This window comes from Trypanosoma rangeli, assembly GCF_003719475.1.
Source record: "Trypanosoma rangeli strain AM80 chromosome Unknown Tra_15.4_contig_00039, whole genome shotgun sequence".
Classification (NCBI taxonomy): domain Eukaryota; phylum Euglenozoa; class Kinetoplastea; order Trypanosomatida; family Trypanosomatidae; genus Trypanosoma; species Trypanosoma rangeli.
The window spans coordinates 14,486-30,914 of record NW_021705781.1 but is presented as its reverse complement, the minus strand read 5'-3'; the positions used below and the strand labels follow the sequence as shown (position 1 = coordinate 30,914).

Here is a 16,429-nt window from a genome sequence, read left to right as displayed (position 1 = left end):
GAAGTGACGAAATTAGGGCTCTGAGAATTGTTGCAGCATGCGTGTGTGTGTAGAGACATTTGCTGGGCGATGCCGGTGTTGGCCGCGGGCGTGTGCATCTTTGCTTTGCTTTGCTTTGTTTGTTTGTTTTTGTTCTCTTGATTCTCGTGTTGGCGGTTGGCTGGCAGCTTTCGCGCAGATACTTCCGCGCCGTTACATCCACGCAAGCGAACAACGGCAGGAGAGTGGTAAACAGCAGGTAATAAATAATAAGGGAAAGGAGTGGAACCCAAAGCTAGCAAGCAAATAAAAAGGGAAGAAGGAGGCTGCGTTGAGGGTTATTAAATCGAAGCGATGCAGGACAAGAAGGGAGGCGGTCGCAGCGCGGGTGGGGTGCGTCTCACAAAGCAGGACGAGAAGCTGCTGGATGAGCGCATCAACGCCAACACGCTGGTGTACTCAAAGCGGTCGTTAGTGGCGGTTGCCTTCATGGCGGCGTTCCAGCCCGTGTACCTGTCACACGCGGTGAATGGGCTGGATTGGTTTGTGCCTGCGAACCTGCTCCTCTACGTTGCTGTGATGCTCTTCACTGTCTACATGCTCACGCAGGCGTACATGACGATGGTGGAGAGCGAGTTCTGGCGCCGCCAGCGTCACTACAACGAGGTGCGGGAGTGCGACGGGAAGCTGCTGCAGAAGCTGCGGCTGCAGGTAGCGGTGGGCTACACTCTCTTCTTCGTCAACAGCGTCTTCTCCATCGTCTGCACGGTGCTGCATATCTACATCTTCCGCCAATCGGACCCGCGCGCCAGTTTCATCATGTCGCCCACAGTAACTGCGGCGCTGCTGTGGCTAATCGCGCAGAAGAACGAGGAGAGCCGCCGCCGCATCATGGCCCAGCACAAGTAGGCAGGAGCGAAGCACAAAGACGGGGGACGGGTGCACGGCCTGGGACGTAAACTGCAACGGAAGCACGCATACACAATGAAAAGGGCTGCCAAGCCAAAAACAACAACAAAAATAAAAATGAGAATAGAAAAAAAAAGAGCGCGCGAGATGTCGCTTGAGGAGGAAAAAGCGCATGACAATGGCACACAGGAGCCGTGCGAGGGCAAACGTGAAAACAAACACAGCGCAAAAAAGAGGGGACGAGGTGGGAAAGGAAATCAAAATGTGGGGGATGATGAGAGGCCCAACACGGCAGGGAGTGCAGGGCAAATATGCGAGAGGCGGAAGACGGCGATAAAAAAGAGGATATGCTTTGTGTTTTGTGTGCGCCGCCGCCACCTGTCAGACAGGTATGGTGCAACTCTCTCTCTCTCTGTGTGTGTGTGTGTGTGTGTGGAGGGGGTGCGTTGGCGTTGCTTTCCCGCCTTACTGCCGTACGCGGGCAAAGCGGGGGTGAAGAAGAGAAGAAACGGAAAAAGGAAGCTGCGGAGAAGAGGGGACGAGGAGCTGAGGGAAAGAGGGGGTCTGCGTGAGAAGAGGGATTTATCATGATGTTTTTTTTTGTTTTTCTTTTCCGTCATTTTCCCTCTCTCTCTCTCTGTGTGTGTGCACGTGCGGACCTGGCACAGCGGTGTGTTAAAAGTGCCGCGACGACTTTTGGATGTTTTTTTTGTTTTTGTTTTTCTGTGCGTTTCCTTCAGTCGCGCTGTCTGCCACTCCCTCGCGCTTCGTCACTACTGCCGCCGCCGACGCCAGCTTAGATGGGTGTGGCTGCCGCCTCCTCCTCCTCCTCCTCCTCTTTCAACCCCCGCACGCGTCCTCCCCTCGCTGAGGTCGTTGCCGGTGTTTTTATGTATTATATTATTATTCGTACTTCTATTGGTTTTCTCGCCTTCATTTTGCGTTGCGCGCGGCACGGTGGCCGGCAGGATAAGGAGTTCTTTGCGTACCTCTGGCCCTAGAGTTACCCCCCCCCCCCCCACACACACACACACTAGAAGCAGGAAGAAGAGAGGTGGGAAGGCTGGGTGGCCGATAAAAGGGTAGAAAGAACGTGTACTTTGGCCATACACACACGCGGGTGTGGGTGTACAAATATAGATAGCTACATAACTGTGTGTGGGTGCTTTGGGTGCAACAGGCGATAGCGAGGGAGAGGGAAAGTTCTGCGACGTGCCCGCATGGCGCTTCAACACTTTGCGTACAGCATGTCTCCGAACAGGAGCATTGGCGTCCTCGTGGCCGCCAGCTTCGCGCCGTTGACGCTCCGCGGCTGCGCCGTGGAGGTGGAGGTGCGTGGAAACTGTGCGCGTGTGAATGTGCGCTACGAGTACGACAACCACACCGGCAAGGACCAGCGCGTGATTGCCGCCTACCCACTTCCCACCACGTGGGATCTCATGGGATGCCGGGCCGACTACTTTGGCGACTCTGTGCTAACAGAGTACGCCCATACGGTGCCTCTGCGCTCCTCCGCCGAGGCTGGCGTCGCGGGGCTGCGGGGACCCATGTCCGACCAAACCATGTGGACGGTTGCGTCGCAGCAGCTGCCGTGGGTCGTTGGGGTTGGCTCGACGGTCCTTATCGGCGCGACGTATCACGTGCCGCTCGACGTGACGCGGTGGTACGGTGTGGTGCGTATCCATCTCCCAGCTGAGCTGTTTCCCGAGGTCAAGGCGCCACCACCGACCACGTTGGACTATGCCTCGCTGTTTGACATGAAGGTGCCGGCGAGGCTTCCGCGTGGGCAGACCATTCAAGCCAAATGTGACATGTTTGTGCCTCTCTCAGGCGCCGTGCGAGTGCGGCCGGTGGACGCGGAGCCGCAGACGCAGGTGGATTACATCGGTGACAGTGGCTTCTTACTGAAATACGCGGCACCGTTTACAACGCAAATGCGAGACGGGTTTGAAATAGGGTGTGTCGTGCATGGAACGGCAGAGCCGCTGCGTTTTTTCCTTGCCAAAGACGTTGGTGCACTCGTGCAGGACGTGGACCGCCATGCGCTGACCCTGATGTTCACACCGCATCTTGAGGAACGGCGTGGCTGCCTTACAAACGCCGAGTTGGTGCTGGTTATAGACTCACACAGCCACCAGTCGTGTGAGGCGATGGCGTACGGTATTTCGGTCGGCCTGCGTGGTTTGCCCGACTCCGTGTTTCTGAATGTGGTGGTGGTGGGCGAGAAGAAAGATGTTTGCCCCTGGCAGCGCGGCGCCGTGCCGCTGCGTGAGGTGCAGTTTGACAAACTTGCCGCCTTCATCGCGGAGACAAAGCTGCAGGCTGCCAAAACAGGCGCTTCGCACCTGCGCCGCACCCTGCGTGAGGTGATGTCGCAGGAGGCCGTTTCGCTCTGCGGCCCCGTCCCGGTGGGGTACGTGCGCCATGTGGTTGTGCTCTCTGACGAGGGCGACTCACGGCATGCGACGGAAATCATTGAGATCGCGACGCGCCACCGGCACAACTTGTGCTTCAGTGCCGTGGGACTACGCTCTCCAGGGACGCTAGATGCGCCGACGCTGCGGCTGCTTGCGGAAGAGGGCGGAGGCTTCTACCGTGACGCGGCCGACGCCGCGGAGCTCCCAGAGGCGCTCGTGGAAGTTTTGTCGCAGGTAGTCGTTCCAACTTTGACGGATATCGTCATTCGCTTTGATGAGCCCGAAGTGCGCCTGTCGACTGGCAACAAGATGCCTGCGGTGGCGCAGGGAACGCAGCGCTTCGTGCACGGCCTGGCCCCTGCCTCCCTCGAGACATTGGGCGTCTACGTGACAGGCCGCGTCGGCGCCACCGTCGTAGAATACGTGGGGAAAGGCAACATGCAGGACGTCATCTTCACCTCCGAGGCGGAGCTCCACAACGCCTTCTCCATTGGCCTCTTTCACCTCGCCGCCGCCTCCAGCAGAGGGCGCTACCTCCTCGACACCCGCGGGGTATCAGCACTGACACTGGCGGAGATGGAAGAGGTCGTACGGCTCTCCACTACATTTTTGCTGCCATCGCCGTACACAGAGATGCTGCAGCTGCGACCCACCGTTGATGCACAGGCGCAGACACCTCGCAGCGTCGTAGCGATGCGGTACGTGCCACGCAGCTGGACCTATGCACAAACGATGAAGCGGTACCGACGCCAGCGGCTCGCGGACGGTCTTATCGATGGCCGCCCAACGCCGCTGCAGAGCGCCACACAACAACAGCCTCAGCCGATGCGGACGCTGCTAGGGGTCTTCAAGACGTCTGGTGCTTGTGCCGCACTTGTGCGGCCGCCTACGTCTAAAGAGTTTATTCGCGCCATCGTTGCCGAGGTGGCGGAGTCCGTTGTCGCCGGGCCTAGCCTCGAGCGGCTTACCGCGCTGCAAGCTGCCGATGGCTCCTTCCCGTTGAGCCCTCTCCTTGGTATCAGCGTTGGGGTGTCGCTCGACCGGCTGGAGCGCGAGTTTCCGCTGGTGAGCTTTGGCACCAGCGAGGACTTCACAGCCGGCATGGAGTACCTGCGGAGCCACGAGCGTTTTTGGGCCACCGCGATAGCGGTTGCGGCGATGGAGCTTCGGTCCTTCGCCATCACAGCCATGGCGTACCGGAGGGCGCTGTCATTCCTGGGTTCCCATGACGACAAGGGGGAGCTGCTGCATCATGCGCGGGAAATGCTCAAGCAGCCGCCCTCTGTACCGTGTGAGTGAAAGGGAGAGGAAATCGGTATACAAAAAGGAAAGAAGGAGAAAGGAGGCCGCACACGCGCGCAGAGAGAGAGAGAGAGAGAAAGAGAAAGAGGAGGGGGTTCTTCACTCAAGTTGAAAGAAGTGGGAAAATAATGCTTTCTCTGAGTAAATGTGTGATTGAGTGAATTTTCGCCCTAACTCTGTCGTCGCGTTTATGCTGTTACTCTGCACCGCCCAGTATGGCAGCCGTGCTCCACGACGAGGCTGAGATGTCATTCATCAATGCACACGCCCTTTATGGGCTTATCTTTTTTGTTCTACTCCCCACCTTGCTGCTGCTGCTGCTGCTCTTTGTTGGTGATGCTTGTAGTGCGAGTGAGTGGTGAGGCCAGCGGCAAGGCGGCGGGTCATGTACAGAGTGTTTTGTCTTTTGGTGCACGATATTTTCGATGTTAAATACTGTACGCATACATGCAAGCGTGGATGAGGTGGGGTGGATGCACGTCTCTCAGTGTGATGCACGTATGCTTATCACCTTGCAGTGGAGACACGTTTGATATATCCCTATGGATATGTTATTCTTCTCTTTATCTCTCTCTCTTTCTCTCTCTCTTTGTGTGTATATATATATATATGTTTATTTTTCTCAGTGCATACGTATTTGACTTCTGTCACTGGAATTCAACAAACATTTAGCTCACGCGTTTAGGTTGCACCTGCCGCACACTGCAGGTCAAATTCAGACGGGACTGCGTTATGCTGCTTCTGCCGCCACAGGGAAGGAAATACCAACAAATACACCGTCCAATACTTTCACAGTGGCCAGTAGTTTAAAGGCGCGCTCCTCTGCAGTATATGTCATCGCAAATGCATCTTTGCGTATTGCCTTGTTGCTGAAGGTGTGCTGCGCTAGTGGGCTACGACACTGCATGCCTCTCATGTGTCGTCGTTGTCCTTTTGCCTTTTTTTTTTTTTGCATTCCCGGTGCCCTGCCGTTTCTGTCGGGGTGGACCTTTTTGTGCTTCCTGGGCGTTGCCGACCGTTCATGTTTGGTCGTGGATGATTCAGCGCACGCAGCCGCTGGCCCCACTCTTGCCGGCCTTTCCGTTCGTGTGGCGCACACCTGTTCGTTGGGAGGCCACGCGACGGCGAAAGGACGGTGGGCTCCCAGCGGTCGTGTCTGGTGTGTGCTTCATCCTGTTTGTTTGTTTCCCTCCCTCCCCCTCCTCCTCCTCTTCTTCACCCCTCCACTGGGCCGCCGATTGGTTCCCCCTGCAGCCGAATGCGATTACTGCCGTGTGCTATTTTTTGTAGTTTGCCTTCGCCGCCTCCTTCCAAGGCACTGTCTAGGTGTGTCTGTACTTTGAAGCTGAGGCCGATGCTGCGGAGGATGCGGTGGCCGCTCAAGGGCTCTCGGGTTAGGCGCGTCTTAGCCTACTCGACTCGACTCAGCTGTTTGCTCCTGCTATTGTGGATACTATGGTGCATCCTCGCCACCGCACCCCTGAACGGTGGCAGGGAGGTGGCACTGCCGGGGCCGCCGGGCGGTGTTTTTGCCCCTTCGCATGAAGGCAGTCTTAGCGGGCCTCAGCTGTGGAAGAGATCACGCAGCAGCGCGTCGGACGGTGGCTCGTTTGCTGGTAGGGGGCCGGAGTCAGCGGCGGTGTGTCAATCCTCCGTTTGCCGCTTCTGTGATGAGCTGCAGCTGAACAACACACCGGACGTCCTTCACCCCTCAGTGCTGGAGTACCTTCGCCGCCACGTTCTGATTGGGGTTGTCACAGGCTCGTATGAGAAGTTTTTCCGCGTTGACGTAGGCCTCTGCACGTGGCTAGGGCACGTGCCCGCAGCCAATCTTTTTGTATTTACGGATGCCGCAAACACGTCCGATGGGCGGCACGGCACGTGGGTAGAAACTGATACCGCCCCGGCCTCTCAGCGAATGCAGAAGGGGATGCTGCGGCGCACGGGGTACTCCGTGGGGTGGATGCGGGCGCAGTATCGTTTTTTTCACGCCTTTAGCTACTTTGCCAGGCTTACTGGCGTCGGATCGGAGGTCAGCAAAGGCACCGCGGCGTACCGCGAGGTGCGGTGGGTCATTGTCGTGGACGATGACTCGTTCCTTGAGCTTCGCGCGCTCTCTCGATTTTTGCATCGGCGAGACTTAAACGAGGTGGCCCGCATCGCTGCAGGCGTGGAGGCCCCACTGCTTTGGGAGCGGTGCAACCGACCCTCTGGCGCCCGACTGGAGGACGTGGCTGCGTGTCTGTCGCTACCGGAAAGATGGAGGTGTCTGCAACAGCAACTCCATGGAGGTGATTTGCTGCATCCCGGGAGTCCGGCGCTTGTGGTTGGCAGTGCGTTGTGGAATGCCACGATGCACACGCTCCTTAACCCTGCGACGGCTGCCGCGCTGGCCCCGCTGTACGTTGGAGATCATGGGTGGGGCGGCGCCGGGCACTTTATGAATATCGCGGCGCTGCGCAACTACGCCCAGAAAGGCGAGGAAACGTGTGTGCGGCGGTACCTGATAGGCAAGCAGCTGGCGAGTGACACCGCGCTCCACCGTTGTATCCCCCTGCTGGGCATCCATCGCGGCAGTGACGCCGTACTGTCGCACTGTCAGGCCCGATACCTGCGAGAGCGATTGCTACATGGTGAGCTGGTCAGCATGCACGCAAAGCGAGACATGGTGCAGCCCACGTATCTCGCCATGTGGCGGATGCGATTGTACTACCAGGTGTTGTATCACCGCAACCGCACTGCCTACGACCTGTTGATGCGTGTGGGGGCATGCGCATACGGCTACACGTGCAAGCTGCGCAGCTGCAGAGCCGCCGAGGATGCAGCGGCTCTGAGCGAATTTGCTCGTCTGAGCAATAACGCCACTCGCATGCCTGCGCTATAGGAGCCGCTGCAATTCAACCTCCCCTCGTGGCCGCGTCACCACGGAGTGCATCGGCAGGAGAGGGGAGAGAGTGGGGGGAGAACGACGACCCCCCCCCCCCTTCCCATGTGCTTTCCCCACCCCCACCCGCTTTTCTTTGCCTGTCGTGGCGTGCGCCTGCAGCCTCTTCTTTCCCCTCTTCTTGTTGTTTCCGTTTTCCTCTCCCCCTCTTCCCGCCTGTTTGTTTTTTGGTTTTGCTGGAGCCCATCTGCCTGCCGCGTTTATTTGCCCCTCCTACTGTTCCCTTTCCCACCCACTTCGTTTCTCGTTGCGTGGCGGCGCCGCAGAAGCCTAGCACGGAAGGGAGAGAGCGAGAGCTAAAAGAACACAGACAGACAGAGAGGGAGTGGGAGTGACCGTGTTTCTGTCTGCCTGTGTGAGTGCCCGCGCCCGCCTGTTGTGTTGCCCTACGACCCACCCGTCTACGCAGGGGGAGACCGGCACAAGCGCATTGCGAAGGACGTTAAGCAAGCAAGCGGAGACATCTGCGAGGAATTGAACAAAAAATTGAAAAATAAAAAAAAGGAAGGAAGAGGCTCAGGAAACATTAGTACCGGCCAAGAAAAAAAAAAAGAAATAAAATAGAGACCGGCGCCAGCGCAGTCAATTGCTTCACGCATCGCCGCAGCCCCCGTGCCTCTCACGCACGCACGCGCCTCGTCCAGGACACAGCAGCGGGGTCTCCGCCGACGTTTCTGCCGCGGTGTGAGCCTTTGGCCTTTACGCCACCAGCAGTTTTTTTCGTACCTCTTTTTTGTTTTCCTCTTGATTTTCTTTTGTTTTTCATCTTGTGTTTGACTGCCGTCGGTCGTCTCGCAGAAATGCCAGAGGTGGGACTGGACCGGGCATTTCTGCATCGCTGCTGCGTGCAGGTGTCGTCAGCCCTCGCGGATGACGCCGCGGTGGCCGCAGAGACTCAGCACACCCTACGCTTCGTCCGCGACCACGCCTGTGACTACCCGGGGGAGATTACGCGGGCGCTCATCTGGCGCGTGGTAGACACCGACAACGACGAGGTGCAGGACCGTTTAGGTGCGTGGTCAGTGCTCAACGCCGTGCTTGCCGAGTGCGCCGACGTCAAGCAGCCGCTCTCCACCACCGCGGTGGCGGAGAAGATTAGCCTCTTCCTGCCGTACCTTATTTCCTACCGGTGGTTCTCACTCCGTGGCGTGTCGCAGGCGAATGTGGCGCGTTCGCAGTCGACGCTTGCGATTCTGAGCGAGTACGACAAGGTGGTGCCGGCCTCTGTGCTCACCGGTGACGATTTCCGCCTTGGTGATGCGAGGAAGGAGCACGAGATTCAGGCCAAATACCGGGAATTTCTGGTCACCTGGAAGGTGATTTGGCGTCACGACGTCTACCAGCGCTTTAAGGAGGCCGTGCGTCAGACGGAGGCTAGCGGAACCCGGCTCTCGCCAAAGGATCAGCCGTACCTCGACATTCCCGCCACATTCCGTGATAGTCTGCGCCGCCTACGCCGCCGCAACCCGCGCCCCTCCATAGCCTTCCACGTACTCAGCTGCTACGGGTGGGTGCCGCCCAGTGAGGCCCCTGCGACACCATTAGAAGCCATGCGAGGGGCGAATGGCGTCAATGAGGGTCAACTTAGCAGCAACAACGACTACGTTAAGAGGTGCCCAGCAGTGCCGGCAAGCGTCACGGAGATTGAACGAATCGAGCCCGCCGCCCACCCACGCGTGCGTCAGTGGCTGCGAAAATTAGTCGAGGCAGGTGGTGGGTGTCGGTTATGCGACGTGTGGCAACACACGGAGGCACGCTGCCCTTGTGAGCTGCCGTTTATCAAAGTTCCTCTGCTGGAGGGAAATCCGCACCTCAACTACCACCGCCGTCGGCGGGGGGTGGAGCGGCCAACCTTGACCTACCTGGAGGCTGTGGAAAAGCTGTTTCGCTACGGCATCAGACTTCCACTCTCATTGGAGAAGTCACTGGACCGCATCGTCTCGCTCATTGAGGAGGAGACGTCGTACGAGGAGTTTCTTGAGGCATTTGACACCGTGCGGGGTGCGGTGACAGGCCCCCTGGAACGTCACGCCCTATGGTTGCATGCCAGCTATAGGTTGAAGCCCTCGCGGACTGTCTTTGACAAGCCAAGCGATGACGCGCTTAGTCCCGCCATGGAGAAGGCGGAGAAGCACTTTAAAGTCCATCGCCGCTTCCGCGAGTGGGATCAACTGCTGCAGAGCGTTGAAGTGCTCGATAGCCAGTTCCGCCGCGCCGAGCTTTCGCCGGGGCTGCGCCGGAACATTGACGAGGTACGGGAGACAAAGTCCTTCTTTTTTTGTCTCATTGATGGGTCCCAAATGGCCGAGTACGTTCCTCAGTCCTACGCCCGTGTGCCGGAGGAGGTATTGCAGCTGCGACCGGTAAAGGATGTCTTGTGTACCGTCTGCCTTGAGCCGTTTCACGTGGCGGCGCGGTGCTCAAAGGGATCTGAGCCGTGGGACTTGTCTGTGGCCCGCGTCTTGTTGGAGGAGCACGGCCTGCTTAGCATGCGGTACCCTGAGGAGCGTTACATGTTCGACAACGCGCTCCGCAGCATTGACGAGGATGACCGAAAAGCGAAGGAGTTCCGAAAGAAGGAGCTCAGCTTAGCCGTCAAACTCGTGCACGAGGGTCGTGTGCCGTACTGCAGGCTCTGCAACATCATGGGCCACAGTATCCGTCGCTGCGAGGAGGGGGCACGCCGCACGCTGCACCGGCACAGCATTAAAGAAGTGGACATGCGACTTAACCCACACCTCGTGCAGCGCAAAATAAAGCAACTCCGAGACGCTCATGATGAGCGAGAAGGGAGGTGGCTCACGGAGGCGTGGGAGTTGCTGGGTAAGGGACGGACGTACCCTGACAGCTTCCTCAGCGCCATCCGCGAGCTTGAGGACGCCCGGATTCCGCTCGCGGCGGCGCGCTACAGCACCGACGCGGTTCAGGGTTTTTTGCTATTTATTAAGTCCAACGATCTGCTTCAGCACCTGCAACCACTACGCGACGAGCGGTTTCCGGAGGTGTGCCTTTTCTGTGACTCCTACCACCACGGCTCCGAGCTTTGCGACCGCGCCAACGCGGAGGAACGCGGCTTTCTCAGCGAACTGCGGCGGTATGGTCTGACGCTGTGGCAATACCTCCGCGCCCCGGAGCGCTACGATGAGCGCTTTCCTACGGACTACGCCAAGGGTCGGGAGACTGTGGTGGGGCTGGCGCGTCAGTTTGAGGAGGACTACAGCCCCGGCGGTATTGCGCGGGTGCGGTTTCTTGAGAACAACGGCCTGGAGGGCGACGCGACAAGTCCGGTGGCGGGCGGCGGCGGCGCGGCGGCGCGCGGCAGTTCGCAGCGCTCCTTCTACGGCGGCTCCTCCTACAGCATGTCCTTCTCGCAGCTTGTCCTGCACCCGGGTGAAAATGACGATGAGGCAGAGCGTCACGACAACGGCAATAAGGAGGCTGCCGCGGCCGCGATGACCCGGCATGGTGGCGTCAATGGCACCACAGCGGTAGACCCCCTTTTTTGGCCTCTTGGCGGCGAGGCGCCGGTGGCAATGCTGACGCCGGACCGGGCAAAAGCCTCGGCGGAGTCGTTTCGTGAGATAAACGGCGGCTACGGCGGCAAACGGGGCCGCGAGGAGGACGATGACTCGGTGCTGAGGTCCGGCAGCGGCAGCGGCAGTGGCGGCGGCGATGACGGCGTTGAGGAGGCGGAGGAGAACGGCGATCAAAATCTCCACGCTGACGACGGCGAGGCGGCCGCGGCAGGGACGGTGACAGAGACGCTGCAGGGAGGCCCCGATGATGTCAACGGGCTCGGCCACTTGGCGCAGCGCTTCCGGCTGGAACCGCCGAGGAAAAGCGCAGAGGCGTGACCCACCGGCTGCAAGGGGCGGCAGAGAACATAAAGGAGGAAGAAGGACAAAAAAAAAATATATAAGAAAAAGGCAGGAAGTGGTGGTAATTAAGAACGTCTGGCGAGAACAGCTAACAACGGAAGAAAAATAAAATAAGGCCTAAAAAAAAAAAAGAAAGCGGACGCACCGAGGGAAAGAGAGAGAGAGTCATGCATTCAAGTACCGGCGGCACAAACTGAAGAGCAAAACACAAAACAAAAACAATCGGCGCCTGGGTCGGTGAGGGCGGGAGAGAGAGAGAGTGATGGACGGTAAGGAGGGGCTCTCTGCATGGCGCTCCCTCTTTCCTTCTGCCCCTCGCAGGATGTACCGAAGACGCGAGGGGGTGAGTGGTGGACAAAATGAGGCTGCAGCATCGACTAAGTTTTTTTTAAAAAAAAATGGACGTTGTGACGGAGTCACCGCACTCACGGCACGGCACAGACATTTATAACGCAACGTAAGTGCAACCGTGACTCCGTGCTCCCTCGCCCGGGCAAACCGCAGTGCGATGTGGTGTGGGGGTGGGGGAGGGCCAAGCCACAGCCAGGCAGCGAGTAGGCCTGAAAAAAAAAAAGTGGAGGGGGGAGATGCAGTAGATGTTAAAGATCACAAGCAGCATACGGACACGGTCAGCTCATTTTTGCTCCCTCGCGCTGTATGTTCATATTCATCTATATATACGTATGCTGCGCCTCACTGAGAGGGAGAGTTGATAGGCGTACCAGTGCTGAGGGCACGGACCATTACTTCTTCTTCGTGTGTCACGTCAAAGAGAGGGACAACAAAACATCAACATGACGTGTCGTTTAAATTTTAAAAAAAAAAAAAGAGACTAGCATCTCTGATAAACTGACAACGAAACGAAAGTGAAAAAAAAAAATGGGAGAGAGGAGCGGAAGGGCCCACGCGCATTGCTATTTGCCCCACTTCCAGGTTATTTCCCGGGGCGCGTGTACATGTACATGTGTGTGCATGACGCCGGTAGTGCAGCCACCAGCTGCTGCTTCCACACTGCCTCTTTGACAGGGGAGAAGGCCGCGTAGCTTTTTTTCTGAGGAGGGAGGGGGCGGGGGATGAAATTTCGGTTGCCGGCTTTCGTTGCGAGGGCTGCTGCTTGGGGCCCCAACAGAAAAAAGGGGGGAGGTGGGGAAGGCGGTGCTTGCAAAAGATTTGGCGGAGAAAAACAAAGATCAAATAATTTTTTTTAAAAAAAAAACATGGCGCCGGCAGCGGGTGTTGTGCACCGCCCATCTTGTGCTCGACAAAATGATGCCCGGTGTCTCTCCTTCCGTCTCCTGCTCTTCCTCACAGTGGGAGTGAGGAAGAGGGGCAACGCACGCGTGCTAAGGGAGCGGGCAAAAGAGAGAAGGCGATGGGCATACATTTGCATACGCCTCGCTGTGTGCGTGTGTGAGTTGTGCGCCGCCCCGTCTGTTGTACCGCGTCTTCTTCTGCACCGTCCTCCTTCCATTCTGACTCCCCTGCCCTTCCCTGGTGGCTGGTCACGTCTCTTCTTGCCTCCTCCTCCTCACGTATTTCTGTAGGAGAACTCTCTATTTTTTTTTCTTTTGTTTTTTTTTCCGTTTTTTTTTTGCTTTTTTGTGTTGTTGTTGTTTTTTTTTTTTTTTTATTGCGTGTGTACGTGCTGTGGTTGATTTCCCCGGCGCAGGCGGGAGGCGGGTTTTCTTTCGTGCGCCCTTCCCTCCCTTCGCGTGCGTCTGCGCGTGGGGGTGTGGGGGGAGGAGGTGCGGAAACTTTTGTATGTACATCCCCCCCCCCCCCCCCCAAACTCTTTGTGTGTGTGTACCTCTCCCTCTCCCCCTTCTCACTCCCTACTCCGCGCCCTGCAGCTTGACAGCGGGAGGGAACAAAAAAAAAAAAATAGAGGGAGAGGTGGAGCAATGATCACTGAGAATGATTCCTCTTTCTCTTCCCCTCGCCGTGTGTGATATGTGCCCACACGCATGGCGAGGGTGTGCATGTATACATCACTAAGATATATTGCTTTTATCCAATTGCTGTTGTGGTGTGGGTAGCACGAGAGTGAGGACGGAGGATAAGCAAATGAGGAAGTGGTGACTGTTGTTGTTGTTTTTCCTGGTGTTGTTTGGAGGTGGTGGTGGTGTATCACATGAAGCCGTTAATGTGTGACTCCCTCTTTTTCCCTCTCCGTGCCTCTCCGTGCATGGTTGTGGGCACCGGAGAGAACGGCGGTGGACTCGGCACTCACGCACACCTGCCGACGTAACGCGCATGGGTTGCCCGACGCCACGCCGCTGCCCCACCCACTCACCCATCTTTTTGTTTTCCCCCCAGTGTGTCTGGTGGGCCGGGAGAAGTGGCGAGGAACGCCCTGAGGGGAGGGGGGGGGAGTGAATTAACTGAGAAGGGCGTCAGCAGGAACTGTTGGGCAGACAATACGCCTGCAGCAAGAGAGAGAAAGAGAGCAAGAGCAGGGGAAAAAAAAGTCTCTATGTGTGTAGATGCGCGTAGAAGAGGCTGGATCCGTGGCTTTGCGTTGCTGTGTTTTACGCGTGTGCGGCTGGTGTCGGCGCATTTCCGTTTGTTTTTTTTTTTCTCATTCCATTTGCCTCCCTTCGCCACACGGCTGTCTTGAGCCCCTGCTTGCTGCCTTTCCCTGCCTGGCTCTCGTCTCCTCCCCACCCGGCGTGTGCGCGTGCAATGGGTGACTGAATGGGTGCATACCCCCCTTCACCCGTAGAGAAAGAGAGGGCGTGTTGCTTGCGTGGGGGGGGGGCTCTAAAAAAAAAAAAAAAGTGCCGGACGCACGCACACCTTCGCGGCAATATACATTGGTATATATATATATTTATTTATTTGCGTGGCCTCTGCGGCTCACACGCGCGCACTGTGTGAGTGTGGGTGTCATCATGGCGTCACGAAAGTTGCTTTTGCTGGGAGGTACAGGCTTTGTGGGGACTCATGTGCTCCGCAAGGCCCTGCAGCGTGGATGGAAAGTCATCTGCGCCTCACGCGGCGGGCTGCCTCCGGTGGGGTCCCCACTTTTGGACGAGGCCGTGCTGCGGCACCACCACCCGCCAGAGCGGAACCCCACGGACGCTGCCGAGGGCATCGCGGGGGATATCACAACCTTTCATAGTCCCCTGGAGTTTGTCTCACTTGACGCCACAAGTCGATCGCAGGTGTTCCACTTCCTGGAGGACCATCCTGACGCCACAGCCGTTGTGAGTTGTATCGGGCACTTGTCGCGTGACCACGTCGAGGCTCGACGCATCTGTGGGGATGCAAACATCAATATTGCTGCCGCCGTGTATGAGCGCGGCCAAGGGGTGCGGCGGGTGGTGCTTGTCTCGGCTGCGCCACTTCATGAGTTCCTCCCTCTTCTTAGCAGCAGGTGGCTTCTTAAGGGATACTTCTACGGCAAAAAAATTGCGGAGCGGGCGGTGTTGGAAAACCTGGGGGATCGGGCGGTTGTGCTTTGCCCTAGCTTCATTCACGGCACGCGCTACGTACAGATGGGAGAGGGATTCATTCCGCTACCCCTCTGGCTGCTGGGGCGCCCACTGGAGGCCGCTCTGCGACCGCTGCACCGCGATGGTTTGCTGCTGCCTCCAGTGGACGTCGACGTCGTGGCGGAGGTGGTGGCACGCGCCATTGAGGGGCAGGCCCCTGTCGGGGTGTTGGACTACTACAAGATGCAGGAGCTCTGCAGGGAGCAGCCCCCACAGGACACCTCGGAGATAAAACAGAATTAGGTGTAGCTTTACACATCGTCGCATACATATATACATATGTCTGTAGTGGACAATGTCTCTGCGTAGTTGAGGAAACACGTGTACCCGGCGGTGGTGGTATATGAAAAAGGATTCTTATTGGATTGATGAATACATTGCAACGTCTACCCAGTCATCTCCCTCCACCCCTGTGTCTTTTTTGGCGCCGATTTATAGGCTAGCTTTTTGCGTCCCTCACTCCGTGTCATGCTATCAATGCCTTTGCACTTCTGCTGTTTTTGTTTTTTTTTCTTTTATTTTTTTGGTTTTCATGCAGCGGCGACGCAAGAAAGCCAAACCAGGGCACACGCAGGCACTCACTTTTACCTTCTAGATGCGTCGTCTGGTCCGTGTGGCAGCGGTGCCGTCTTCACTAGCCGTCATCGTTCGCCGGAGGAGTTCATCCGCGTGGATTGCTAGGCTTCTCTATGGCGCCAGAGCTTCTCCGCTTCTCGGCTCCTGGGACGTGTGCAGCAGCAGTAAGCAGCAGAAGCTTGACGACACGGCGCGGGAGCTGTACTGCAAGGCCCTTACACACGCAAGCGGGGGAGGGCGGTTAGCGCGGGATTGGATTGCCGGCTGCGTTGCCATTGTGTGCCCCTCAGATACGCTTCTAAATATTGCTCTCAAACACCCCGGGACGGAGCAGGACGTGGAGCGCTACCGCACGTACCTGCTCAGCACGCTCCGTAAGAGAATGCAGGAGGGGCCGAACGAGGGTGCCGGCGTGGGAGGCGGCGGCGCGGCCTCCAGTAGCAGCAGAGAGGCGGTTGTCAAGAGACTTGGAAGCATGCCGGAGGTGCGATGTTTTGTGTACGACGCGACGCGTGCGGCGTGCTTCCACCGCTACAATAAAGTGCCGGAGGAGGACCGGCAGCAGCTGGATGCCGTGGCACACCGCCTCGGCGTGGACGAAGAGGTGACTCGCGGCATATGGCGGCTCGTGGAGAGCGAGGGGGCCGTGGAGCGGGAGAAGCAACGTGCCCTCGACCACCCGTGGAGCGACTGAGCGGGACGACGCCCTTGACACCCGCCGCGTCTGCCCACGCGGTCCAACAACAAGAACAGAAAAAAGTTGGGCTGGAGGTGAGCAGCGGTGGGGAGGCACCTACAAAAAGAAAAGATAACTTTTGTTGGACCGCGTCGCAGATGCACACGCACATACATACACGTCTCAAACAAATGGTGTTTTTTTTTTGTTCTTTTCTTTTTTCTTTTTTTCTTTTTTTCTTTTTTTTTTTTTTT

The 16,429-nt window shown here is 57.6% G+C and overlaps 6 protein-coding genes across 6 annotated transcripts, besides 15 other annotated features; all 6 read left to right on the top strand.

The window, feature by feature from the left end:
- Positions 1-98: 98 nt before the first annotated feature.
- Positions 99-130: a microsatellite.
- Positions 131-333: 203 nt separating this feature from the next.
- On the top strand, positions 334-888 carry TraAM80_01836 (translocon-associated protein subunit gamma; the record flags this gene model as incomplete). The annotated part of the gene is made up of 1 exon (XM_029378864.1): positions 334-888. One exon carries the CDS (start codon positions 334-336, stop codon positions 886-888), a length of 555 nt encoding a protein of 184 aa, XP_029241342.1.
- A 95-nt stretch (positions 889-983) lies between these two features.
- Positions 984-1,024: a microsatellite.
- A 277-nt stretch (positions 1,025-1,301) lies between these two features.
- Positions 1,302-1,323: a microsatellite.
- A 378-nt stretch (positions 1,324-1,701) lies between these two features.
- Positions 1,702-1,754: a sequence feature (GA-rich).
- A 354-nt stretch (positions 1,755-2,108) lies between these two features.
- Positions 2,109-4,604, top strand: TraAM80_01835 (uncharacterized protein; the record flags this gene model as incomplete). The annotated part of the gene is made up of 1 exon (XM_029378863.1): positions 2,109-4,604. The coding sequence occupies one exon, from the start codon at positions 2,109-2,111 to the stop codon at positions 4,602-4,604; it is 2,496 nt and encodes an 831-aa protein (XP_029241341.1).
- A 61-nt stretch (positions 4,605-4,665) lies between these two features.
- Positions 4,666-4,698: a microsatellite.
- A 215-nt stretch (positions 4,699-4,913) lies between these two features.
- Positions 4,914-4,948: a microsatellite.
- Positions 4,949-5,162: 214 nt separating this feature from the next.
- Positions 5,163-5,196: a microsatellite.
- Positions 5,197-5,795: 599 nt separating this feature from the next.
- Positions 5,796-5,832: a sequence feature (GA-rich).
- A 129-nt stretch (positions 5,833-5,961) lies between these two features.
- On the top strand, positions 5,962-7,491 carry TraAM80_01834 (uncharacterized protein; the record flags this gene model as incomplete). The annotated part of the gene is made up of 1 exon (XM_029378862.1): positions 5,962-7,491. The coding sequence occupies one exon, from the start codon at positions 5,962-5,964 to the stop codon at positions 7,489-7,491; it is 1,530 nt and encodes a 509-aa protein (XP_029241340.1).
- Positions 7,492-8,351: 860 nt separating this feature from the next.
- Positions 8,352-11,405, top strand: TraAM80_01833 (uncharacterized protein; the record flags this gene model as incomplete). The annotated part of the gene is made up of 1 exon (XM_029378861.1): positions 8,352-11,405. The coding sequence occupies one exon, from the start codon at positions 8,352-8,354 to the stop codon at positions 11,403-11,405; it is 3,054 nt and encodes a 1,017-aa protein (XP_029241339.1).
- Positions 11,406-12,985: 1,580 nt separating this feature from the next.
- Positions 12,986-13,061: a sequence feature (A-rich).
- Positions 13,062-13,198: 137 nt separating this feature from the next.
- Positions 13,199-13,215: a microsatellite.
- Positions 13,216-13,235: 20 nt separating this feature from the next.
- Positions 13,236-13,268: a sequence feature (GA-rich).
- A 241-nt stretch (positions 13,269-13,509) lies between these two features.
- Positions 13,510-13,537: a microsatellite.
- A 698-nt stretch (positions 13,538-14,235) lies between these two features.
- Positions 14,236-14,267: a microsatellite.
- Positions 14,268-14,320: 53 nt separating this feature from the next.
- On the top strand, positions 14,321-15,166 carry TraAM80_01832 (uncharacterized protein; the record flags this gene model as incomplete). Its single annotated transcript, XM_029378860.1, has 1 exon — positions 14,321-15,166. The coding sequence occupies one exon, from the start codon at positions 14,321-14,323 to the stop codon at positions 15,164-15,166; it is 846 nt and encodes a 281-aa protein (XP_029241338.1).
- A 254-nt stretch (positions 15,167-15,420) lies between these two features.
- Positions 15,421-15,454: a sequence feature (A-rich).
- A 64-nt stretch (positions 15,455-15,518) lies between these two features.
- Positions 15,519-16,193, top strand: TraAM80_01831 (uncharacterized protein; the record flags this gene model as incomplete). Its single annotated transcript, XM_029378859.1, has 1 exon — positions 15,519-16,193. The coding sequence occupies one exon, from the start codon at positions 15,519-15,521 to the stop codon at positions 16,191-16,193; it is 675 nt and encodes a 224-aa protein (XP_029241337.1).
- Positions 16,194-16,372: 179 nt separating this feature from the next.
- Positions 16,373-16,429: a microsatellite.